This window comes from Camelus dromedarius, chromosome 27, assembly GCF_036321535.1.
Source record: "Camelus dromedarius isolate mCamDro1 chromosome 27, mCamDro1.pat, whole genome shotgun sequence".
Classification (NCBI taxonomy): Eukaryota; Metazoa; Chordata; class Mammalia; order Artiodactyla; family Camelidae; genus Camelus; species Camelus dromedarius.
Window position 1 is genome coordinate 10794029 of NC_087462.1, and position 25811 is coordinate 10819839.

At 56.6% G+C, this 25811-nt stretch overlaps 3 protein-coding genes across 4 annotated transcripts in view; 1 reads left to right on the forward strand and 2 right to left on the reverse strand.

The window, feature by feature from the left end:
- Positions 1 to 4461, forward strand: part of UPF1 (UPF1 RNA helicase and ATPase) — a 32124-nt gene extending 27663 nt beyond the window's left edge. For both annotated transcript variants that reach the window (XM_031437673.2, XM_031437674.2), the window contains exons 21-24: positions 892 to 1053; positions 1188 to 1405; positions 1759 to 1881; positions 2613 to 4461. In XM_031437673.2, coding sequence (XP_031293533.2) covers positions 892 to 1053; positions 1188 to 1405; positions 1759 to 1878 — 500 coding nt within the window. In that variant the 3' untranslated portion in view covers positions 1879 to 1881; positions 2613 to 4461. The remainder of the gene's footprint in view (positions 1 to 891; positions 1054 to 1187; positions 1406 to 1758; positions 1882 to 2612) is intronic.
- A 395-nt stretch (positions 4462 to 4856) lies between these two features.
- GDF1 (growth differentiation factor 1) lies at positions 4857 to 6540 on the reverse strand. The gene is made up of 2 exons (XM_031438255.2): positions 6219 to 6540; positions 4857 to 5645 (listed from the first exon to the last, which is right to left on the reverse strand). Exons 1-2 carry the CDS (start codon positions 6538 to 6540, stop codon positions 4870 to 4872), a joined length of 1098 nt encoding a protein of 365 aa, XP_031294115.2. The 3' UTR covers positions 4857 to 4869.
- An 18-nt stretch (positions 6541 to 6558) lies between these two features.
- Positions 6559 to 23616, reverse strand: CERS1 (ceramide synthase 1). Its single transcript, XM_064480046.1, has 7 exons — positions 23343 to 23616; positions 20849 to 21008; positions 16970 to 17150; positions 15046 to 15207; positions 14587 to 14734; positions 14264 to 14373; positions 6559 to 6901 (listed from the first exon to the last, which is right to left on the reverse strand). Exons 1-7 carry the CDS (start codon positions 23589 to 23591, stop codon positions 6859 to 6861), a joined length of 1053 nt encoding a protein of 350 aa, XP_064336116.1. The 5' UTR covers positions 23592 to 23616; the 3' UTR covers positions 6559 to 6858.
- Between the last annotated feature and the right edge of the window lie 2195 nt (positions 23617 to 25811).

Consider the following 25811-nt stretch of genomic DNA (forward strand, 5'->3'; position numbering starts at 1 on the left):
GCTTCCACCCAACCCTGCCTGCCCTTTGCTCGCTTTCTCAGTGGAAAGGTCACACCTGCAGCCTCGTTTCAGGTTTCACTGCTTTCCTGAAGCTTTAGCTCGGTCTGTCAGACCTCAGGGTCAGGCGCACGCACTTTTTTCCTGTGTGAGGTTTGTGTGTGTACTAAGGCTAGTTCCTGTTGCCCGGAACTCTTCCTCTTCCCTGAGCCAATCTATGGATGGTTGCCGTTCATCCCCCCAGATCCCTACCTCCTGGGACCCTGAGCCTGTGGGCTCTGTGCCACCTGCCTGAGTTATACATTGGCCTTCAACCTCTCATGTGTTTGTCATCCACTCCTGAGGGCAGGTGCACTCGGCTGCTCCTCTTACACGTTAAATTGGCAGGACCCCTTTCCCTGCTCCAGTGTTCTCCTGACTGCTGGGCTCAGACTGGGTGTTGTGTTCTTTAATAACAACAGAGCTCTCATCACACATCCAACGAGTCGCCAAGTAGCTGAGGGTTTCCTGGGTCCATCCTTCATCCCTGAGTCCAGTGTGGGTCTGGTTAGACCCAGGGCCGCCCTGGGTCTTTTGCCTTCAGTGAGATCTGCTGGTCTGTCAAGCTTAGACATTTCCTTGCTTGATGGGGGAGGGGTGGTGGTGGCAGCGGTGGCATGTAATATGAATATAACATTTGCCATAAAAGGGGCTTTTTAAAAAAGATTAGAAATGTAGGGGTTTTCAGTTTTTCAGATCCCCGTGGAACAGTGATTCTCAATTCCCTGGGGGAAGAGGTTCAGTGACAGGAAAAGACAGACATTTCAACTGTGGGCAGACCAGCTGATTTGAAGGGCAGGCAACAGAATCATTTGGATGCTGTGTGACCCCTGCCATTCACCTTGTGTCTTGTAGGCCGGCCCTCAAACATGTACTTCCAGACCCATGACCAGATTGGCATGATCAGTGCTGGCCCCAGCCACGTGGCCGCCATGAACATTCCCATCCCCTTTAATCTAGTCATGCCACCCATGCCACCGCCGGGGTATTTTGGACAAGCTAATGGGCCAGCTGCAGGTGAGTACTGAGCAGCATTCTGTGGGGAAGATCAGTTTGGCCTTGGAGTTTATTCACATCCAGGCTCTGAGCAGGTGTGCTTGTCTGTGAGGCTCAGAACCTCCTTCAAGGAACCCTGGACTGCTGTCTTTCAGGCCGGGGCACCCCGAAAGGCAAGACTGGTCGTGGGGGGCGCCAGAAGAACCGCTTTGGGCTTCCTGGGCCCAGTCAGACGAATGTCCCTAACAGCCAGGCTAGCCAAGACGTGGCGTCACAGCCCTTCTCACAGGGTGCCCTGACCCAGGGCTACATCTCCATGAGCCAGCCCTCCCAGATGAGCCAGCCCGGCCTCTCCCAGCCTGAGCTGTCCCAGGTGAGCCCTCTGGCACTTTAACTGGAGACACCTCACACCCACAGGGAAGTCAGATCAGCCCAGGGAGCCCGCCCCACACACAGACACCCTGACACTCACCCCTAAAGACCATAGCAGTGGGACTATAGGTCTAGAACATTCCATGCACAATACTGTCCTGGGTAGCTGGCCTGGGTTACCTCTCTCCAATGGCAGGGTAACCAATGTGGATTTCCTGCCACTTAGGCTTGAGGGTAAGTTTCCAGACTGTTCTCTGGGGTTGGTGAGGGGCTGGACACAGCAGATTCCAGAGGCTGGGGGGATGAGTACACGTCCTCCAACGGGGTGCTCATCTCTCCAACCTTGTCTTCCAGGACAGTTACCTTGGAGATGAGTTTAAGTCACAGATTGATGTGGCGCTGTCACAAGACTCCACATACCAGGGAGAGCGGGCGTACCAGCACGGCGGAGTGACGGGGCTGTCCCAGTACTAGAAGGCAAGCCAGCCTCTGGAGGAGGTCTTCTCTGGGATCTGGACTTCTAGGGAAATTCGGGAAACGTGGTGGGAGCCTCAAGTCCCCGAGGGGCCAGCTCATCCTGGCACCTGTCACTTTGGGTTTCTGCACCTCTGCTCACATTGTCAGAGGGACGTGAGCTTCGTGCACACCTCCTGTACATTATCCTCTCTGGAGAGGGTCCTAGAGCTTAGTGAGAAAGGGGTGGATGTCGGGGCTTCCCAGCCACCCGAGTAGGCAGGGAGGAGGCGGACACACTTCTTGCCCCAACAAGGGAGCTCATGAGGGTGGCAAGGGTCTCAGCTCCCTGGTACACGGGCACCTCTGGAGGTGCTTCTAGGTGCCTGTGAGGGCCTTGCTGCATGGTTCCCCGTCCGTGATGTGTGTGGCTGGAGCAGGGCGAGTGTAGGCCTGAGGTCTGCCCCTCACCTGTCTCTGTGCAGGAAAGTGGGCTGCTGTGCTGCTGGGAGAAGGATTAGCACTCTTCATACTGTGCTAAGGCTCAGTACCCTTAGCTCTCAGCCTTCTTCTCTCTGGGTGGAAAGTTACTGGTCGGGGCACCTGGTTGGCATCTGAGGCCCCATTTCACACATGAGGACACAGGTGCAGAGTGGAGTCGGGGGAAAAACCCCATGCCTTCCGGGCCAGGCCTGGGAGCTCCCTGAGGCTCCCACCTTCTCTGAAGCCTCTCGCCCTCCCTCCCTCCCCGACAGGTGGCGGCGGAAGAGCTAAGCTACGTGGCTTAGTCCATCAGCATCTTATTCTGGGTAATAAAAAATAAAAATAAATGGATACCTGTTTTCCACTGCTAAAACTGAAGCACCACTGTGAGCAACAGGAGAGGGAGAGGAGCACCCGAGGGAGAGAGGAGCCCGAGACAGAGCGAGCGCCCACTGCTGGCACGTGGCGGAGAGGAGAAGGAGAAGGGAGAGCGGGAGGTGGGGCGGCCGAGGACCGCCCGCCAGCGAGCCCGCCAGCCCCGCTCGCTGAGGAGCCCCGCGCTCGCCGCGTCCACACCTGGGTCTGCGACCAGGGCGGAGGGAGGAAGACCCTCATCTCAGAGTAGCCCTTTCCTCTATTCTTTTCTTTCTTTTTCTCTTTTATTGAAAGGGGACTACGTTTTAGCTGGAAAAAACTTCGCATTTCTGTGCCGAGCAGGCTCCTTGCAGGTGGCGGCCATGCCGGGAGAGCCCCTCCAAGTGCGGGTTCCGTCCACACCGGCTCTGATACCGCCGCAGTCACACTGCCTGTGTTGTCAGGTTTTCATTTAAAGAAAATACTTGTTTGGGGGTTTTGTTTGTTTTTTAAAGATTCTTTAAAAGGCGAATTGAAAAATATACTTTTCTGAGTTTGTCTCTCAAATCTTAGTGGTGGACCTGGGAGATGTGAGAAGCTTCCAGAAATGAAGTTTAAACGAGCCAACCCAACTCAAGATTAGGATGAACACCTGTGACCGGAGGAAAATTTTTTTTTTTTTCAGTTTTAGCTTCCAGCGGCTTCTCCCTGTGCATCAGGGCGGTAAGGGAGCACAGTCCTGGGCCAGGCAGGCGGCTCCATGTCTCTGCTGGACTCCAAGAAGCAGAGCGCGTCCCGTGCACCGTGGACTCGGCCCCCTGGGAGGGGCCTCAGGCAGGACTGGCCGTGAGGTCAGAGGACCGGAAGGTGGCTGTTCCCTGGCCAGTGGCTTCTTCCCCGGGGTCCTTCCTAAGGATTTGGTGGAAAGCGGCAGCCAGGGGGATCTGTCCCTGTCCCCAGGGAAGCGCCCATGGTTCCTGTGGCCGATTAGACTCACCAAGCGCCTAATCGCTCCTTGTTCCCCACCCTACCCCCTTAGTTTGGAGCCCTCCTACTTGTGGGCATAGCTTCAGTGAGGTGGGGTTGTTTCTGCCTTGGGCAGGGGTGAGGGCAGGAATAAGTTTCAGAAATAAGTTGTGTGCTGAAGGGCTTGGAGTTTGTCACATCAGGTGGTACAGGGAAGCATCTACCTGTGTCTGGGTTGCAACTTGGGAGTAGTAATTAGCTGGTGGAGCCATCTCAGCTGTTTGCACACCATGGTGGAGAATTAGCCTCCCTGGTGGGACCTAGTTGGGGACCGTCTAACCTTAACTCTGCCTACCCAGGCCCTGATGACCCTGAACCCCAGTATCCCCCCATGTGCCCTACACTGGCCCTCATCCCAAAGTCTCCAGATTCCAGCTGGTACATGGGAGAAATGGAGACACACAGGCCACCTTTCTGGCAAGGTCTCTTATTTATTACCATTGCTGTAGGGCTTTCGGTTCCCACTTCTTTTGGTAGCTGCATAGAGTTGGATAGGTTTTCGCTATGACCCCTTGTGCGCCGTCCCCATGGGTGACACACCCACCCACCCTGTTCTGTTCCTTGGAATGCTTTGCTTCCACTTTGTGCTGTTTGCTTTTTTCCTCCACCTTAGCAGCAGTTACTATGAGTTTTCCAAATCAAGGAGCATCTGTACCAAGGCAATGTAACTTTTGATTTTTGGTCTTTTGTTTTAAGCTCTTTTGTCACCTGTAAAATCTTAATAAACCGCTCTTGCTTTCACACCGGGTCTGGATAACTACAGGGGAACTGCAGAGCACTTGGTCTGGGGGTCTGGCTGGTTGGGGGCAGGGGATTTGGGGCCACCTTGGTGGCAAAGTTGAGACGCCAAACCTGCGCAGCAGGGACTGGAAAAAGGGACCCTGGGCCCCTCTTGTGAGCAGTGTCTGGGTCTGTGCAGGGGCATTTTTCAGCGTCCAGCTGCATTAGACTGTTGGGCCGAATAGGAAGCTTGGGAGGGCTGGGCCGGTGGTGGCGCTATAGGACCCCCCCCCCCCCCCGCCAGCCTGGTGGTGGATGGCGGTGGACAGAGCCGCTTCCCTCCCCACCCCCAGGTGACAAGGTCCCAGGAGACAGCAGAGAGGACCACGCATGTTTATTGTTGCCTCATCCCGCCCGCCCGCCCCCAGGTCAGCGGCAACCGCACTCATCCACCACCATGTCTTCGTAGTGCCGCAGTACCACGTTGTCGCTGTTGTCGAAGAAGAGCACGGAGATGGGCGACAGGCGGGCGGGCACACAGCAGGGCAGGCCGGCGGCGCCGGGGGCTGCCGCGTGCATGAGCGCGCGCAGCACCGCGTGGTTGAGCGCGGGCGCCCCGCCGGGTTCTGACATAGCGGCGGGCAGCGCGCACTTGCCCTGACAGTAGTTGGCCAGGAAGCCGCGCGGCGCGATGACCCAGCGGTGCCAGCCCACCTCGCGGAAGCTCACGTAGAGCCGCCGCGCGCGACACGCGCCCCCGGAGCTGCCGCCCACTGCGGGCTCGGCCTCGCGCCGCGGCCGGGTCAGAGGGTGGCACAGGCGCGGGTCGAGGGTCACCAGCAGCAGCGAGGCCTCGGATAGGCGCGCGCAGTAGGCGGGGGCCCGGGGACGCAGCGCCAGCGTCAGGCGGAGGCTGCGCGGCGTCGAGGCGTTGCGGGCCCAAGCGGCGCCCAGCAGCTCGGCGCGCACCGGCGTTCCCAGAGTGGGCACCGCCTGGCGGAGCAGCACCGGCCCGGGGCTCGCGCCTGCCGGCGCCACGCTCAGTTCCCAGCCTCCCGCCGTCGCCTCCGCGGCCGCGAAGCGCAGTTCCAGGCGCGCCTGGCTCGGGCGCTCGGCTGGTTCCACGGCCGATAGATCGAAGACGACGGTCCATTCGGGGCACTGCCCAGCAGCCGAAGAGGGCTCTGGGGGCCGGGCGGCTGCGCCTGGGGAAACAGGGAGAGGGCTCGGCTGGCGCTGCTTCTCCATCCGTTGCCCGGCCCGCCCGCGAGGGGGTCTCGGTTGGGAGGCGAGGAGCGCACCATCTGTTAGAAGGCGTCAGATGGTGTGAAGCGGCGGGGGGGGAGGGGGATGGAGTTGGGGGGGCATCACTTGCAAGTAAGAGGCCCTGCCCGGTGCAGGGCAGCCAGAGCCAGTCCGCGTTTGGGGACATGGTGGGGAGGAGGATAGGATAAGCGAAGGCCTGGGGCCCCGTGGGGAAGCGATGCTTGGGCGGTGTGTCATCTGCAGGAAGGCATCAAAGTAGAGGGGACGGGACTGAGTAGAGATAGGGCTTCAGCTGTAAGCACAGAAACCTGGCCTTCGGACCACTCCCTCAGGTTCCCGCAGATATCCACACGGAGGAGCGGATGGAGTGCAGAGGCCCAGACGGAGCAAGTGGGGACCCTCAGGGCTCTCCGGTTTCCCTCACGTAGGGCTAGTGGTTTGTGTCGGCCCCGGGGGCGCCCAGCGGGGTCTCCGCTCCCCAGACCCACACTTCGGGCGCAAGTTCCACTCACCGCGGTCCGGGACGTGGCGCACGATGTTTCCAGGGACCCCAAGCCCCTCCACGTGGCATGGTCGCAGGTTGGCCCCCGGAGGCGTCCTCCGCGGGCCCGCTCTGGCCTCCTGGTGGTCCCGGCGGCGGAACAGACGCCACATGACTGGAGGTACGGGCCGGGATGTGGGGGCGTCTCGGGGAGCGTCGGGCAGCCCGAGAGCCTGGAGCAGGGCGGCGGCGGCGGGGCCTGGGGGCACGGGGGCATAGGTCGGGGACAGCGAGGGCAGCAGCAGGGCCAGTAGAAGGACGCGGCGGTCGAGATGGTGGCGCGGCGGTGGCATCTTCCTCGCTGGCGGCGGGCGGACGAGTGCTCAGGGGCTGCCGGACTCCCCGACCTGCGGGCTGGGGGCGGGGCCGGGGTCCGGGTGCCGGGGGGCGTGGCCGCGATCCCGAAGCCTAACTGGGACCAATCCCGGGGGTGGAGTCTCGAGGGTGAGGGGCAGGGGTCCCGGGAGTGGCCAGGGCGGGGGTTGGGGCAGGGGGCGGAGCTTGAGAGGGCCAGGGTCCCGAGGCGCGAGGAGAGGGGAGCAGCGTGGCAGTCCCCGGGGGCGCAGTTGGATGGGGCTGGGTCCTGGGCGGCGGGGCCGGGGTCGAGGGGTTCAGAAGCGCTTGTCCTTAACCAGGCCGTTCCTCAGAGGCTTCCTGCGAGCCAGAACCGGCCCAGATTAGCCTGGGGACCCCACGGATCCGCATTGCGCCTCCCTATCCCCGTCCCGCCCTCCTTGTCCGCCACATCCCTTTTCCCAGCCCCGCCTCTATCCTTCCTCCCAGCCCTCAAGGCCCGGCTGTCTGCCTGCTGGGCAAGTGGTCCCTGCTCCTCCCCTCAATTAAACTCTCCTCTCCCCTCCTCCCCCCCAGGCCACTGGAGGGCAAAAGCCACCTACCAGTTTCTGCCTGACTTAACCCCACCACCTGGACCTGGACCAGCACTTTATCCTCTCCTCCCACGGAGGCTGACTGACCAGAGGCCCCTGCAACCTTACTTGGCAGTCTCCTCCCCAACTCCAGTGGCCCTACCAGGAAAGGCTTCCCAGCCCCTGGGATTCTCCATCACTGCTGTTTAATCTGCTGCAGCCCATACTTTGCTTCCATATCCTAAAACAAGTTACGTGATGTTTTAAAACGCTCATCAATACAATAAGCGTCCAGCTTAAGATCACAGAGAAAGACCCCTAACTTCTAAACAATAAGCATGGTTTGCATATTTCAAACTGACTATAAGGATGTCTTCTCCTGCATCTCAGTTTTCCAAAAATGTGACAGATCACTCCCATGTGCACCGCTGCTCTCCTTAATTCCATCTGCTCTGCGTGTGTTAGTGGCAGGTTTGTGGGGTTCCGACTGAGAAGGGACCTGCACCCTGGGGTTTCTGCCCAGGCCCACCTCACCAGACAGGACAGGCCTGCCCCTGCTCCTCACCAGTATTGCCAACACTTGCTCGGAGTTGCTCCCATTTAACTAGCCAGCCTGCTGGTACCAAGAAGGCATCTCACTGTAGCCTAGTGGGCCTGGCCATTGGCCATTCCTGTTCCCACTCCCGGGAAGTCTTCATGCCTTTGCACATGGTCGGTCAGTCTCTTTGCTGAAGTGAGTTCTACGGTCTAGTTTACATATAAATGTGTTAAGCTTTTTGAGCCAGTAATACAGTCTCAGGATCTAGACATCAGAAAGCACAGAAAACTCACAGTTTGCCCGAGCTGCTCCTGGGGATCTACCATGGTATCACAGACCCTATCACATGTGCTTTTCTGTCCCCTGCATCCCTTTGGTTTGCAGAGCACTCTAGCTCAGAGTCCCTTGCATATAAGAATGTAACGACTCTCCTAGGGAAGATGATGTCAGTCGCTTTAATTTGCTCTTCCCTTGGGCTGGAGCCGACAGATGCCCCTTCCTGGGAGATGGCGTCTCCCCCTCGGCCCACTTCTCCGTGGGCTGCTGCTATCTCTTGCTGCCATCGCAGCCGACCTTTATCTGTGAAGTCAGAGATAAGCCCTCCATGGACCGCCCATCTATCTCTGGCTCTGCCTGTTGGTCCTTTAGACAGAGCAGAGGTGGGGCTCCTGGCCTCTCTATTCTTCTCATAGTTTGATCGCTGGATGACAGTCTCTTGTTTCAGCTCTTGTTCCATTTCATAGCTTCCACAAAGGATTAAAGATGTCGAAGTTTGCGATGGGGGCTGATACGAGATAAAGACATGAATTTGCTCTTTTCTCCAGGTTACCCAGCGAGCGTCCCACTGACAGTTCTTCCTTCCCTCCTGGGGATGCTTATTTGCTCAAGTTTGATGGCCCAGCTCAGTTCCGGCCTTGTTTGAATTCCTATACTTTTACATAAGTTTAATACCTTCAAGGATCCATACGCCCGCCCAGTGCCTTTTTATCAGAGCTTTCCATGTGATTCTGGTTTGTTTTTCTGAACAAGCTTCGAAGTGCCCCTTCCCCTATCCAAAACTGTTAGTATTTGGAGGAGGGAGGAGTCCCCAGCTCAGGCAAGATGGCCTTTCTGCAGCATCAGATTTGCACTTTTCAGTCTCAGGGCACCACTGCAGGGAAGGAGAATCAGGACAAGAGTGGAAAGTGGAGGGAGATGAGGGCAGGAGATGAGGGCGGATTCTGGATGTTTCCTTGAGGATGAGGAGGCAAGGGAGAGAAGGTGGGGGTGAGGGGACTCCTTCAGGTTTTACAAAGTTTTACCCTGAGTTGCCATCCACTGCACAGACATTCGTGAAAGGTAGTCTGGGATGGGGAAAGGGGCAGCTTTTGGATATTTTAGAAGGGGCTGTGTTTGTCAAGCAGACACTGAGACAGAGACGGCACTCGGGAGCACTGTGAGCTGGGAGAGAAACTTGGAAGTCGAAGTGGATTAAGCGAAAGGGCCCTGGGAGGTGGCGAGGACCAGAGACGAAGCAGGAAGGCACCAGCAAGTGAGGTGGCAAGAAATGGGGAGCAAAGGCAGACTGGTGACTGCATAAGAAGGGGTTGGGGTGGGTATGGCGTTTCTTTTGGGGGAATGACAAAAATGTTCTCAAACTGTGGTGATAGTTGCACAAGTCTATGAATGGTCTAAAAACACTGGAATATACACGGGAAATGGGCAAATTGCATGGTGTGTGAATTCTATCTCAGACTTATATAAAAAAAAAAAAAAGAGGAAGTGACCCTCAGCGTTAGCACCAAGAAGGCCTCACTCAGTGGAGCAGACAGGAGTGGTCTCAGGTGTGTGTAGGTGGAGAGAACTCAGAGCCGGCTCGATTCTAGAAGGGAGAGAAAGGGGCACTGAGCTGTAAGGGAGAGATAGAACCTGGCCAGGCCGGCACTGAAGGGCAAAGAGAGGATTTCGCTCCTTAATCAGAATGTCTTTGAACAGGTAAGAGGGTGGAGTTCCCTGGTCCAGGATGGCAGCCCCAGAGAGAGACCAAAGCCGCCGGCCAGCTGAAGAATTTTGATGTCCTCATCAAGCTACTCTTGCTTTCTTGAGGCCAGGTCATCAGGTGAGTGGACGATGGTGAGGACAGTTGGTGTCCGAGGAGAAGGGAGAGCCCCAGGAGAGCAGGTGCGCCGGCACTGCGCAGGCATCACCGAGGACCCCTGGTCCACGTTGGTGCTGCAGCGAGACCCAGACCACAGCTGCGGACCAGAGCTCTTTAGATACGGGATGGGGGTGGGGGGTGCTGAAAGCATAGCGGAGGCGTAAGTGGATGTACGGTGCCGTGGGGTGTGCTGTGCAGGTCAGCAAACCCACGGCGGGCTGAGGGCCCCTGATGGACTGCAGTCCCAGCAGCCTGTGAAGACAATGGGGCTTCAGACCGAGGTCGCGAGCAGGGCGCTGGGGCCACTACAGAGGCCCAGTAGGGACCCAGTAGAGGAGGGATCGGGAGAGAGAACCAGCACCGGGGACGCCGGGGCGAGGGAGGCACCGGTGCTGCCGTATGATTTGTTTCTCCATTCCGAACTCCTTCAAAGTGGTTCTCAGTCATCACTTCCGTACTGTTTTCAAACCTAATGAATTTTCATCTCTATGGTCTTCGTGATCCCAGGTCTGAACAACTGAAGTTTCCCTTGTGGCTTTTTTTTTTCCCCCCAATTCTGACAAAGTTCCTGTGCTTAAAAAAGAACATCTGTTCCTGCTTCTGAGCTGCCCTATGAGGAGCACGGAGCATGGACTTTACCTCCCGTGGTCTCGTCCCGCCAGGGCTTAGGGCTGCATAGTGTGGATCCTTCCAGATCAAAAACTGCACCTGAATTTCTCTTCCTGTCCTTTTACTTGCAACTTTTATGCACCCTGGAGTTGAAGTCTTTTAACCAGGATAGAGATGGATTAAAAAAAAAAAGTCTCATAACTGTCATGATTATTCCACGTGTGTTTATTTGGATGCCTAATATTTGAGATTCTACCCTCTTATTTTGCGTTACTTCTGCTTTTTCTAACTTTCCTTTTCTGAACTTACTTTGTTGCATCTATTTTTTGTTCCATTCTCCCCTCTACACTCTAATATTGTTAATGGGAGTACTTAATATAGCCCAAAGGTAATCCCTACCCTTTTGCAAGATGCAAAGCCACCAATCCTGTTAATATTATTAATATTATTAATTAATAACACTTAATACTTCAGCTCTAATTTTTTAAAATCTCATAAAGTAGGCATTTAAAATTTACCCAAACAAACAAACAAAAACACCAAAAATTTAAAAATAAACCAAAAAAATTTTACCCAGATATGTGCCCATTTCTTTGCTGATCTATTTCTTGGAATAGCTTTCCTGTTTTCTGAAATATACCCCTGGAGGAGCTCTGTGGGTGGTAATAAACATTCTTAGTTTTTGTTCTTGTGGGTATCCTTTCTTTTTCTTTCCTTCTTTCCTTCCTTTTCTTTTCTGTTGCTGGGGCTCAAACCCCAGGATCTCATGTAAGTCAGTGGAGATGCTTTCCCTCAAGTAACTGCTTTTAAAGTTGTGTACAGAATTCCCGGTTGCTTGTTACTTCCTTTCAGCCCTTGAGGTGACGTTTGACTCCAGTATTCCAGCTCCCCTTGCTGCTGTAAGCCTCCCATTGTTTCGTAGGTCATGTCTTTTCTTTGGCCGTTTTACATTTTCACTGTGATGTGTTTGGGGCTCAGAAGCCTTTTTATTCATCCTTCTTATAATTTGTGTCTTGTCACTTTCTGGAAAAATCTCTCAGCATTATGTCTCCTCATATTGCCTCTCCTTGCCTGTCTCCTATTAGAACTCAGCCAGATAATTCTTACCGTCCTAGCTGTCATATTTTCCATCTACTGAGGCTGCGTTCTGGGTCATTTCTTCACAGCTTTCAATTTACCAATTCTCTTTTCAGCTGTATCTAATCATTAGTGACGACATCTATAGGTTAAACGGTGGTCCCTAACAGGATATATCCAACATCCTAATCTCTGGAACTGTGATTGTGACTTTATCTGGAAAAAGCATCTTTGTAGATGTGATTAAGTGAAGGAATTTGGGATGAGATCATATTGAACTTAGGATGTGTCTAAATCCAATGACAAGTGTCCTTATAAGACAGAAGAGCCAGAGAGAAGACAAGACCATGTGAAGACAGGAAATGAAGATTGGGGTGATGCAGCCACAGGCCAAAGACCATCTGGAGTCCCCTCCAAAACTGGAAGAGGCCAAGGAAGGATCCTCCCCGTGAGCTGTCAGAGCAAGTGTGGTCGTGCTAGCGCCTTCATTTCAGACTTCTGGTCTCCAGAACCGTGAGAGCGTAAACTTCTGTTGTTTTAAGCACACCAGTTTGTGGTACTTTGTTATGGCACCCCAGGAAAGTAACAACATCCAACATGGTTTTTGACAGTTTCTCGTGCCTTTTATATTTTTTAAGAAGCTTTTTATTTGAGAATAATTTTAGATTTGCAGAACCATCGCAAAGATTGTCTAGAGAGCTCCAGGGGAGGCCCTCGCCCAAACTTCCTCAAATCTTAACATCGCCACTGTGCATTTGTCACAACTAAGAAACCAATGCTGGGACACTGCCAGGAGCTGAACTGGAGACTTTATTTGGAATTTCATTGGTTGGTTTGTCCACAGATGGCCCTCTTCTGGTCCAGGATCCCTTGCTGCCTTCAGTCAGTCTGATCTGGGACAGCTCCTCAGTCTCCTTGTTTTCCATGACCTGACGGCTCTGTGGTGTCCTGACCAGCTCCTCTGTGGCACACTCCACACTCTCAGTACCTTTTATCCTATCTCGTTTTATACCCAACTGCGCTAACTCCAGCCATCCCCAGGGATCAAGTCCTGTGGATGGGGCCCATGGGGCAGCGTGTCCCCTGGTCCCAACATTTCTGTATGTTGTTAGTTCTTTGCCATCCTAATGGAAATGCTGTCACTGGGGACTGGGGATGCTAGCCCCCCAACCCACATTCTGGCTGGACATTCTTGGGGGTGACAGCAGGGGGCACTGTGGGGACCAGGGGACCTGACCTCCTCTTTGCCTGGGGCTCTGCATTTACAAGGATACCTCCAGAAGTTCAGTTTCATAGCAGGGAGATCTTTCAGAGTTTTAGATTTGGCCAAGCAGGACCTTGAGGCCAGAGAGCATCAGCATGAACAGAGCAAGGGCTCTCTGGGTTGCACACGGCACCCCCTCACCCCCACCTCCACTGCCATTGCTTCTGGAAGCCTCTGAGGGTTGGTCAGTCTGTTCAGTGAGTTCTCACTGATCTCTACATGCAATTCCCGACTCATGTTCAAGGACATTGACAATCCCACACCCCCAAACTAGACTCTCAACCCCCTGCCCCACCAGTTCACACGGCCCTGCCCCGAGTCCCATCTCAGTCAACGGCAGCTCGAGCCAAAAGTCTTGGGTTGTCTTTGACTCTTTTATTTCTGTTTCACCTACATCCAAAGCAAGTCTGGTTGGTTCTACAACAGAGTTGAGATCTGACCGCCGGGGTGACCTCGTCTGCTGCCTGGCCCTCTTGGGTCCCCTCCCTGCTTTCCTGCCTGACCCCTCTCTACCCTGGGTGCTGGCCTTCGGGCCTCAGCACACTCCGACTGTGGTTCCATCGTTGCAGGTGCAAAATGCTTCCACTAATTTCAGCCAGGCCTCCGAGCCCTCCCTTGATGCCACTTGCCGCTCTGGCTATCCCCCCAGTTCTCCACTTGCCTTCTCATGTCTTTCAAGGAGACTTTTTAAATCTCTGGTTCTCTCATCCTCCTTGCCGCCCAGTTAGACCCTCCTCGTTGTGCTCTGAACCCACTGCTTCCCGGAAACCACCTTTCCCAGGTTGGTCACTGATGACCTCCCAGAGGCCAAAACATAGGGTCTGCTGGATAGCACCCCCACCTCACGACTGCTCAGCCACCCCTCACACCCTGCCGGTCATCCAAACCCGCCTCCATTCACTCCTGGGGCTTTGGACGCCATCTGGCTCTCCTGGGGCTGGCAGTCCCAAGGGCGCTACCTCCAAGATGCTCGAGGCCCCCTTTCCTCTCCACCCCTAGGACTCCTACCTGGGTTGGACTGGGTCTCAGCCCCTTCCTCTGCTTAGGCTGAGCAGCGGTTGCCCTGCTGGACCTTGAGGCCAGAGAGCATCAGCATGAACAGAGCGAGGGCTCTCTGGGTTGCACACGGCACCCCCTCACCCCCACCTCCACTGCCACCTGCTAGCCACCTGCTAGGAGGCTGCCATTCCTAGCTTGGAATGCTGGCTGCTCCTCGTCATGGGGCTTGGCCCTCAGGGCTCCCTCTACGGAGACCCTGATCCTCCCCTTTCACCCCTCCGCCCTGACCCCCAGACCTCTCTACCCCACCTTCCTTGCTGTCTGCCCTGACAGTGTCTACTCTGTCGCTACAGCATCGTCCACACCTTTTTGCAGTCTCTCTTTTGGATGTAGGCTGGCAGGGAGGTGGGCAGCGTCCGCATCGGCCTCACTCGCTGCCAGCTCTCTAGGGCTGCCCACAGACATGCTTGGCCAGACAGACGTGGCTAAAGGAATGAAGCAGGGGCGGCGGCCCCTCCACACTCACTCAGCTTTGCCGGCCTTGGGGCTCAGGGCCTCTGCTGTATCGTATTCCCGCACATCCTTCACCTCGCGCACCTGGCCTGTCAGCACCTTGGCAGCAAAAGCCATGATGTACTGTGGGGGAAGGGGGAGGGCACAGGTGAGAAGAGAGCCCCTTCCCCGACCGCGCTGCCCTCCTGCCAGCCGTGCGCTCCTGCCCTGCCCAATATGCCCCACCCCGGGTGCACCTGAGAAGAGCCTGCCCCTGGACGGCTCCTGGGGATCAGGGACCAGGACGGGACTGCAGTCCAAGGGGGCGGGGGTGGCGAGGGGTTGGCATCAACTCACCAGGAACCAATAGAGGTTCATGAGGGTGAGCAAGAGCAGGAGTGCGTTGAAGAAGAAGTAGAAAGGGATGTCAGGCACGGCACGCAGGCTGCAGTGGCTCGTGGCGTACAGGACCTTGAGCGGGAACCAGTAGAGGCGGAACCAGAACCTGCAGGAGGGAGGGGGCGGGTCGGGGAGGCTGTGGGGGAGAGGGGGAAGGTGGCCCCACCCAGGCCTTGTCCTGTCCCACATGGACTCATCCATCGGTTCCTGCACGTCACCACCCGACCGTTGTTCATTCCTGCCCATGTGCCTCCAAGCTGGCTCTGTCCTTTCCTGTCCAACCTATTTCTTCCCAACTCTGCTGCCCTCCCAGGCCCGCCCACCTCACCAAGCTCCACCCACTCCCCTGCTTGGCCCCGCCCACCTCCACCTGGTGGCTGCCCCTTCCACTAGGCCCCCTCCTGCCCTGACGCTCACCAGCTGAGGCTGAAGCTGAGGCAGCCCAGGTCTGCGGCCAGTGCGTGCAGCCGGTGGTGAGATCCTCCGCGGGACTTGAAGTAGATATTGAGCTTGGTGAACTCCAGCTGCACATCACTGATGTCATGCAGGAAGAGCACAAGGATGCCCACCTTGTGGTACCTGGGGAGAGAAGCAGGAGAGGAGAGCAGTCTGGTTATACTGGGTCTCCTATCTGCACCGAGGCTCCCAGGCACAGGCCTCTCTGGCTGCCCCTCTAGGCTTCCCACGGGCCCGTTCAGAGCCGTCCTCCTCGGCCCACCTGCCCTGCCCACGCCCTCATGGGGCTATGTCAGCAGCAGCACCCAGGCTGTGCCTGCCCTGTGGCAGCCCCATCCAGGCCATCACCCTTCCCGTCTCACTGACCTCAAAGTGACTCAGGAATCTCCCTGGAAGTGCCTTCCCTGATCCTTCCTCATCTCTGTAGCCTGTGACCTTCCATGACCCCTGACCCTCACAGGCCTGGGCCATTCTGTGTCCAGATCCCCCACACTTTAAACCTGACTGCCATGCTGACACTCCCAGGTTTATACATTTAGCCTAAACACTGCTGCCAATTGCAGACTTGCCTGGAAAAGGCCGCATCCCCACCAGGATCTAAGAGCCCTGCCCTCGCCAGCTTTCTGCCTCACAGCTGCTTGGGCCAAGGGGCCTGAGTTCAGCCTGGGTGGGGCTGTGCACCTGTCACAGTCTCCATCCCTACTCTGCCCTCCTGACAGCTCAGGCTCCTGACTGCGGAGCCTTCACCTTTGACCACCCTACCTAACCTCACCACCCCCGCAGCCCTTACCTTCTGACTTTATTCTTCCATAGTTATCACCTCCAAACAAATTGTTAGTGCTTTTATTTCACGGGCTTTTTTGGGGGGGGAGGATGTTATCTGGTTCTACCCTCTAGAGCAGGGCTGTCTAATAGAATTTTCAAGATTGATAGGAATGTTCTAAGTCTGCATTGTCCAATACAGGAGCCACAGAGTAGGGCTGAAGAACAGAATGTTGGATTTGATTTAAGTTTAATTAGGGGGGAGGGTACAGCTCAGTGGTAGAGCGTACTTAGCACACACGAGGTCCTGGGTTCAATCCCCAGTACCTCCACTTAAAAAATAAACAAATAAACTTAATTACCTCCCCCTTCCCTTTTCCCTCCCCAACAAAAAACAAAAACAAAACATATAAGTTTAATTAAAATGGACACAGCCGCCTGTGGTCAGCGGCTGTTGCGCTAGAGGGTGCAGCTAGAGCAGCTAGTCCAATAGGAACTGAATATGTCGTTTTAATTTTCTATCAGCCACATTTTAAAAAAAGTAAAGAGAAAGAGGTAAAATTAACTTCGATAATATATTCTAGTTAGCTCAGTATATCCAAACTATTATCATTTCATAATATAAGAAAGAGACTACATCACAACATTGTAAAATGACTGTAACTCAATAAAAAAAAAAAAGAGAGAGAGAGACTGCAAAATATTTTCACTCTCCTTGGCCCTTGGGATCAGGATGGATTTTACACATCCAGCAGGTCGTGGTTTGGACAGGCTCTGCCTGGAGCTCTGTGACCATGTGTCGTGGCCACAGTGGGTTCTAGAATGCCAGGGTTTGTCTACTGTGTTCACGGCTGCGCCCCCAGCAGCACCTGCTGCATGGCAGGTGCTCAGTAAACACTTGCTATGTGACCCGGCCAAGGGTGCCATCCAGGCGGGGTGGGAGGGGGACGGATGGTGTGGGAGCAGGGTGATGCCTCTCCACACCTGTTTCACCCATCACTCCAGAGTCACTCTCCAGAACCACCCCCCAACTCCTTGCCAAGCATTAGCCTCTGCCCTGTGCCAGCCTCCTGTCACTGCTCACGCCAGTGCCCTCCACCTTCCTGTTCCCTCCTGGACTCACCGGAAAGCATAGGAGGAGACAATGAGGACCAAGGTGACCACGTGGTGGATGAGCATGACCACAGAGTCCTTGCGCCAGGCATCCATGTACAGCGTGGCGTAGATGGAATGGCCATAGAAGCTTCCCTGTAGTAGGTAGGCAGCTGCGATATCCCGTGGGACTGCCATCGCTGTCTTCCAGTCTGGGGAGAGCCAGACAGCAGGTGCTGTCAGGGACCTGCAAAGCCTCTGGCATCCCCAAGCGATCCCACATGCCACCCCATCGAGCCGGGCGTGCTGCGCATCTCCGCAGGTGCATTAGTCGCTGGTTTCCTGCTGCCAGTTCTCTACCCATTGTTGTTTATGAATAGACATTTTTTTAGAACAGTTCTAGATCTCTAGAAAAAGGAGCTCCTACTCCTGAAATTGGTCCTTTGCAGAATTTCCAACTCTGCCCCAGCCCCCTTCCCGTCTTCTCTTACCAGGCTTTCTCGAGACACCCTGTCCTGGGTGCCAGACCCCCTGGAGCCTGGCTGTTACCTAGATGCCTCCTATGCTGCCACCTCAGTGACAGCCCTTCATCCTTCATCTCTGCCCTGGCCCCTCCTGCAACGGTGATCCACCTGGACCCCCATTCAGGAGTCCATCTCTGTTCCACGCCTCCACTCACTTGCTCCCCCCGACCCCCCCACCCTGGTCCAGGCACCGCCATCTCCTGCCCAGCACAGCCCCAGCTTCTCCTGGCCTCCAGAGCCTGTTCTCGGCTGTCCACTCTCCCCACAGCAGCCTTGATGGCTGTGAATACACAGACCCCATGACCCGGCAAGTAGACTCCTGGCCTGTGCCCAGCGGAACTGAGAACAGATACTCAACAGCTCCTTGTACTCCCATGTCCACAGCAGCACTAGTCACAATCATAAAAAGGGGAACAGCCCAAATGTCCCTCAGCAGGTGAATGGGTACACAAAATGTGGCACACCCACACAATGGAACACTATGCAGCCACAAAAAGGAAGCACTGACAAGCTACAAGGGGGATGAACCTCAAAAACATTCTGCTGAGTGAAAGAAGTCAGTTACAAATGGTCACATGTAATCACGTACCAATGATTCCACATACACAAAATGTCCAGAACAGGCAAATCCACAGAGACAGAAAGCAGATTAGTGGTTGCCAGGAGCTGGGGGAGGACAGATGGGGAGTGACTGCTCATGGGGACAGGTCTCCTTTTGGAGTGATGGAAAAGTTCTGGAACTAGATAGAGGTGGTGCTTGCACAACACTGTGAATGTACAAAATGCCACTGAACTGCTCACTTTAAAATGGTGAATTTTTCAAAATTGTGGTAAAATATACTTATGACAGAAAATTCACCATCTTGACCATTTTTAAGTTCAGTAGCACTAGTATATTCACATTGTCGTGCAACCCATCTCCAAAATTCTTTTCATGTTGTAAAATTGGAACTCTGTCCCCATAACACTCCCTCTCTGTCCCCGTTCTGCCAGCCCCTGGCACCCACCAGGCTACTTCCTGTCTCTAGGGATCTGAAGACTCTAGGTGCCTAATATAAGTGAAATTATACAGTATTTGTCTTTTTGTGAATGGGGAAAATGGTTACTTCAATGTTACATAAATTTTACCTAATTAAAAAAGTATAAAACACCATACAGATCACTCACCCCCAACTTTAACAGGTCCGGGGCTCCCCAAGGGTCAGCAGCAAAACCCACCCTCCCGGCCAGACCTACCCCGAGTTCTGTGCGCAGGTACATGCCAGCACTGCTGTCAGCGGAGGTCCCTCAACCTGCCAGATGCCTCTGTCCCTCTTTAGAGGGAAGGGATGCAGAGGCACCTTTCTGTGGAAACTAGATACCGACTTTTCCATCTATTGTGCTGGCAAGACTGTTACAGTGGGGAGTGCCCCCGCCTCCAGCCTTGGGCCCCAGATCTGGGCCAGAGGAAGGAGGGGAATAGATAATTCCCCGCCAGATGGTGGCATCTGCACCTCCCTGCACATTAAGGGGCCGGGCTCTGTCTGTGGACCTCCAACCTCCTCTCTACACACACCCCACCTGCTGCTCTGGACCCTCCATGTCACCCCTGCCTCATCGCCTTCCTGGACCTCTGGAGTCAGCCCCCTGGGTGTCCCAAAACCAGCTCCTAGTCTCCCTCCAATCTGCCCTACCCCCAGTCCCCTAGACCCCAGCGTCAGCCCTACCCCCTCCCCTTCTCTCTCACAGCCATCTCTGGTTTGGCAGCAAATCCTATCAATTCTGTCTTCAGAACATTTCTCAATCAGCCACTTCTCTCCCCACTTTGGCCCTGACATGGTCAGAGCCCCCTGGCTCTGGTCCTCAGCCCTCTCCTTTAATCACCCTGTCAGCATCCCCCCTCCCCCGCTCATGGCCCTCTGGGAAAGAGCTCCATTGTCCCCACCACGGCCAACTGGACTCCTGGTTGCTTCTGAACAGCCAGTAGTCTGTCCGTCCGACAGTGACCTTTGCATTTCCTATCTGCTCCTGGCTCCTCCAAGTCCCCACTCAAAAGTCACCTATGGTGGGACCATCCCCACCCCTGTAGCATATGCCTTCCTCCCCACCTCCCAGACACCCCTCTCCTCTCCTCACTCAAGTTGTCTCATCCACACTTATCACCATGAACAGACTGTATTTCACTATCTGTCCCCCCAAAACACAGGGGTGTGGGGGAGGGTACAGCTCAGTGGTAGTGTGTCTGCTTAGCATGCATGAGGTCCTGGGTTCAATCCTCAGTAACTCCACTGAAAAATAAATAAACCTAATTACCTCTCCCTTTTAAAAATTAAAAAAATATATAAAAATAAAAGAACACAGGGGTGGGGGGGCTTTCTCTGAGCTGCTCACAGCTGTGTCAGCACAGTGCCTGGTACACAGTCAGTGCTCAATATATGCGCATGCAAAGAAGCAGTTAATGTGCAATTGTGTTATCATAGCATTTATAAAAAGGAGCCAGAGGCTCCATCCCCTAAACTTTGAGAGAATTCAACTATGTACGATTCATTCTCATAAAGGAAAATTGAATGACAGCTGAAACCTCCCCTCCAGGGATTTACGACACCAGAAATGTGTATGTGTTACATGGCAAACGTGGCCATGTGGGCAGTGTGGTCCCACAAAGACAGACAGGTGCAGCTCGGGGGTTCCTTGCCTAGCCCTCCAATGGTGCCACCGGAGACCTCTTGGGATGCTTACATCACATAGCAGGAACCATGTGCGTCCCTGATACATGGCCTGGGTGGTCAGCACTGGGGTAGAGAAGCCTGACCCCCTCTTCACAGACCAAGTTTTCTACACCCACCTGCTGGCTGGTGACAGAGGACACTGCAGACCCCTTCCTGTCCATCCCACCCAGAGTTCAGGCCTCAACGATCCCCACACCCAAACCAACCAATGGATGCAGCCACTTCTCACCATCTTTATCTCCTCACCAAGCTGGTCCAAGCCACACTGGTCTCTCACCTACCCCCTGGGCCCTGCTTCCCTCCTTTACCAAGACTCATCTGTCTCCACTTGGCTGCCAGAGGATGCTTTTTATAATTCACAAACCCATCCCATTATGATGAAACTCAAACTCCTGCCCCTCCTCTCATCCTCACACATCAAGCTCATGCAAGCCCCAGGGCTTTGGCATGTCCTATTCCTGACTCCTGGACCACCTCAGGAATGTCCTCCTCTAGGATGTCTCCCCGAGCCCTGACAGGGTGCCCTCTGACCTGGCCCCAGGGCCCTGGGATCGCGCTTGTCTCAAAGCAGACATCCAGCGTGGGATGTCTGATGAGTGTCTGGTTCCCCCATGTACTCTTCTCTGAGTTTAGAACCGAGCCCTCCCCTAACCTGCCCCATCCCGGCAGGTCCCCTACCATAGAAGACGGAGGGCGGGTCGTGAAAGAAGGGGTAGTCAGTGCCGAAGAGCAGGTAGGCGCTGTAGCTCCAGGCGCCCAGGTAGAAGAGAAATTTCCAGGCGCTCTCAGGCATCTTGGCAGCATCTCTAGGCTGGAGGCGGCACCGCTTGGCTAGGGGCTATGGGTGAGAAGGCGGGTGGCCATCAGCCCTAGGGGCCAAGGGCCGCCCCTGCAGGGTAGGGAAATCAAGGTCTGGGGACTCCCCAGGCCAGGAAGTGTTGGGGAGGACCAGGCCCGGTACCCACAGCCACCTGGAACGTAACCAGAGCCCACGTGTGCCTGCCAAGGGCTAAACTTAGTGCCCAGCTGTCCAGCCACAGCGGCGTGTGGAGGGGAGTGATGGGGGAGACCTGAGAGGAAATGTGAGGGAGGAGGGGGACACGTGAGTGTAAAGCAAGGGGGACCAGTGGGGTCGGCCCAGTGGAGTAGGGGGCTTGGGAGGTCACAGGGGGAGCTAGAAGTATGACAGGGAGGAGGGAGGATTAAACAGAAGACTTGGAAGGGGCTGTAGGGGTGAATCTGTGAAGCGAACATGGAGGGGAATATGGAGGCATCTGGGGGAACACGGCGGGGTAGGGGGCTGGAACTCCACGTGACCCCCATGGAGGAGAAACTTGAGGTGCCTCAGAGGAGGAATTTGGGGAGACCAGAGAAGAACAGAGGGTTGGGGAAGACGGGGTGGGTAGGTGGGGAAGACATGGGAACGCAGGGGGACAAAGGAAGAGAGAATGGGGCGGAGGGAGAAAGGGAATAGGTCCGGTAAAGGACATCACAATGAGATGGGGGACCTGAGGGACATCAGAGAGGACACAAGGGAAGTAGAGGCATGCAAATTGTGAGGCACGGAGGAATTTGAGGGCCTCAGCGCCCCTGGGGGCGGAGCCTCAATTTCCCTGGGGTCGAGGCTCCAGAGCTGCGGGGCAAGCCCCGCCCCCTTCCCCTAGGCGAGGCTGAGGGGGCCGGAGCACCAGCAGTCGCCATGGAGACAGCCAGAGCCAGCTTCGGTAACCCCTGACAACCAGGCGGCTACCAAGAAGATGAGCTCTGGAGACTACGCAGCCCCTCCGCCCGTTTCTTGGGAAGGGCGAGCCTCGAACTGGAGCGAGTGCCTGACCTCCGAGGGCTCCAAAAGTGAGGGTCTTGTAACCTTGCTGTCCTCAACCCGGCTCCCTCAGGAACATGGGGAGGAAGCCTGCTCCACCCTGGTAGTTCCAGAGCGACCACATCCCCCTCCTGGGCTCTAGTCCTCGTTCTCCTGGGCCTCCCACTTCCCAACTGGTGGGGGCAGCAACAAAGCCAGATTGGGACCAGGGCTGACCTACGGAGAGGCCCTTAACATGCCTGCTTCCCCCTCCCTGGAGCAGGGTGGTGGCTGGGGTCTTTCTACCCAATGTGGGTGATATGGGGGTGGGGTGGGGACAATGGCAGCCAGACAACACCCCAACCCCTACTTAACAAGGGCCGGCCTCTTCCCAGCCAGCAGAGAAAGGCCCCTTTGTTGGCTCCCGGCGCTCTGTCCCTGCACCCCCTGCCACCTCCAGTCAGACTGGCGGAGTGACCGCAGCCGGTCCACAGGGGAGTCACAGCCAAGCCAGGAGCCCAAACGCTTTGCCACAAGCTCCCATAGCAGCGACCCCTCCCCATGGATGGGAGGGAAGCTAGGCGCAAATGTCACCCCCACAGTCCCTCTCCGACCGGGACGGTGGCCTCCCTAGGCTCGCTGGAAACTGAACAATTTGGTCGCGACCGCTTGCAGGCCCCACTTAGAAGACCCAGGCCGTGCCACCTTCCCAAAGGCGGCGACCACGGCGTGGCCGGCGAGCCCAGGCCTTTGCATCCCTTGGTCAGAGGGTGGCGCTGACTCCAGACAGGCCCGCGGCAGCGACCGGGCAGCTCCTGCTTCTTCCCGGTAGCAGCAGACAAGCCAGTCCAGCCTCCACACGGACCCGGGACACCGCTTGGATTCTGAGCCCTCCCCGCATGGCCCAGGGGAGCAAGGCGCAGGCGGGCCCTTTGAGCCGAGCCCTCCCCGCCCGCGTCCTCCGCTTCTCGGTTCACTGCTCCGCCGGGCCCAAACGAGTGCGCGGCAGCTCAGGCCCTCCCACTGCCCGGGGCCCCCTTGTCCCGCACTGACCGGAATGGGTGGTGTCCCGGTTCCCCACATCTTGAATATCCCTCCCGTGTCGGGGTCTCCACGTCCCAGGCTTCCCCCAGCTCGGCCACACCCCCGCATCCACCCCCACCCCCACCCTGCACCGACCGAAAGGGGGACGCAGCGGCCCAGGATTCTGCGTACCGCGCTCCTCCAGCGCAAGGCCCCTCATGTTCCAGTGATCCTGGCCCGCGGAAACAGAAAGGGGCGCGCGGGGTCCTGGGATCCCCGTCCCGCGAACCCCTAACATCCCAGCCTCCCAGCCTGGGGCCCCCATGTCCGACCCCCAGCAGCACTGACCCGAAAGAGGCGCGAAGTGGCCGCCGAGCGCAGCGCGGTCCAGCCGAGCGCGCAGAGCGCCAGCAGCAGCAGCTCGGGCGGCGCCAGGTGCGCGTGCTCCGCCAGGCCGCGGCGCGCCAGCCCCCAGCCGCAGTCCGCGCAGCCCCGCGCCGCCGCCAGCGCGCTGCCCCAGCCGCGCTGCACCAGCTGTGCGTAGCTCGGCATGGGCTCGGGCCCCGTCGGCCCCGCCGCAGTCCCGGCCGCCGCCATGCCGCCAGCTCCCGGCCGTCCCGGCCGTCTGCGCCCGCCCGCGGTGGCCGCCGGAGCCGCGCGCCCCGCGTCACGCGCCGCAGTTGGGCAGGGGGCGCGCTGGCCGGAGCGCGGGGGACGGAGGGGTGGGGCCAGAGCTAGCTCCGCCCCGCAGGGACGCGAGGGGCTGAGACGCCGTGTCCGCGATTTCAGGGCGCGCGGGAGCTGGGTCCTCCAGTGGCAGCGGCGGCGACCTCGGGCGTATAAGTTCCTGCGTTGTCGTGCCGTATCCTGGAGGCGGGCCCGCTCTAGGGCTCATTTTCCAACAGAGGAACCCGGGAGCGGAGTGGAGGTGGAGGGGCATTGGTGTCTTCCCAGCATCCGCCAGGTCTGAACCTGAGTAGGGTCGGAGCAGTCCTGTGTCCCCACCCTCGTTCTCCGCCTGGACCCCCTTGCCCACGCTGGGCTCCTCTACCCTACCAGGCTGTGTCCCCGACATGGGGCACAAGGCAGGGTGGGAGCCGAGTGGGGGCACCAACAGGCCGTGCCCTCGACCGGCGACTCCCTCTAGCATGCCTCTCCTGCCCTGTCCCACAATGGGAACTCACCACTCCTGGTTTGAGGGCCACCTGCTTCTTTCTGTGACCCTGAGAACCTGGCAGGCCTCCCTGCAGGAGGTTAACACAGGGCTTCAGGGAGGCCAAGGAAATGGGCACCCATATAGGGGCACTCAGAGGCTGGATCAAGACCACACCTTCATGAGAAGCCCCCTCCCTCCCGCTGTGATCTTCCACTATCCATGACCAAGCCCTGAGTCCAAAGCCCCCAGTGGCCATCAGGGAGGGCAATGGTCACCTCTTGGGGACACCACCTCACCTGCCACTGATAGCCCTCATCCCAGCCCTCAGGACTCTGGCACACCTGTGCCCCTCCCTTCCCTTATCTAGGAGTCCTCCTACAGCCTTTCAAGGTGCAGGGTGCAGGAATCAGTGTGAGCCCTGCAGGAGCTGGGCTGGGTCCCCTAAGGTCAGCAGCCTGACCTGACCTTCAGGTGAAAATGGAAGGGAGGTCGAGGGGACCCTCATCCCTCCTCCTTCCCCTCACTCCTCATTGAGTCCTGCATACACATGCAGTTCATGCCGCCATCAAATGTTCACAAATCCAGCCACTTCTCTGCACCTGTACAGCCTTATGCAACCCTGGGCCACCATTATGCCTCCTGCCTAGTATCTGGCCTCCCCCTTACCCCACACAGAAGCCAGAGGGAGCCTACTTGTCCATCCTCTGCTCACAGCCTTCCATGGCTCCCATCACTCAAGAGTAAAAGCCCATCTCCTCACTGTTGACTCACAATCCACCCTCATACCCTCCTCTCTCCACCTTGCTCCCTCTGTTCCTAGCCATACTGTCCTCTAATCTGGAGGTGGCTCTCTAACACCACAGGCACAGTCCTGCCTCAGGCCATTTGCACTAGCTGTTCCCTCTGCCTAAAATGCTGTTCCCTCAGGTACTGGCAGGGCTCCTCCACCAACTTCCGGCATTACCAACAAATGTTACCTGCTCATTGCACATCCCTGACCCCCCTATCAGTCTTGTCCTTGGCACTTGTCACCATCTGTCCTGCTGTGCCTTCTCCTCTCAGTATTTTTGAATGTGCACTCCATGTGGGTAGGGGTTCATCTGTCCCATTAGATGACTAATGCCACAGCCAGCCTGGCAAGCAGAGGTGGGGCTAAGGGGTCCCAGGCTGCTGGACATGCCCCCGTAGGTCCAGCCGAGCCTGTGGGGCAGCCCTGTACCATCCCAACCACCCATCTCTGCCCTCCCTTGAAAGGCACTATCTGGTCACCATGGAACCCATCAGTAATGAGAGACGTGCCCCAACCCACCAGCCCCAGCCCAGCCTCCAGTTTCATTTTGGCAGGGCCCAAGTATGAGGCTGCCAACAGGTGGCTGCCAAGCAGAATCAGAAAGTGGTTCCTGGTGCTGGCAGCTGAAGACCAGGGCTCCCAGGAACCAGGGGCTCAGTGAAGGGTTGCTGAGGTCTCAAGGATGGGACCCCTACTGCCTCTTCCCTAAGGAGATCATCTCAGTCTCCCTCCACCACACCACTGCCCTTGATTGATATCCCTGCCCCGCGAAGCCTTCTCAGCCACCTCTCTTCCCTGCTGAGCTCCCCACCAGGCAGGGAGGGGCTGGGGGCAGGCCCTGCCGCTGGGAGGTCCCTTGCTCTATGTCCTG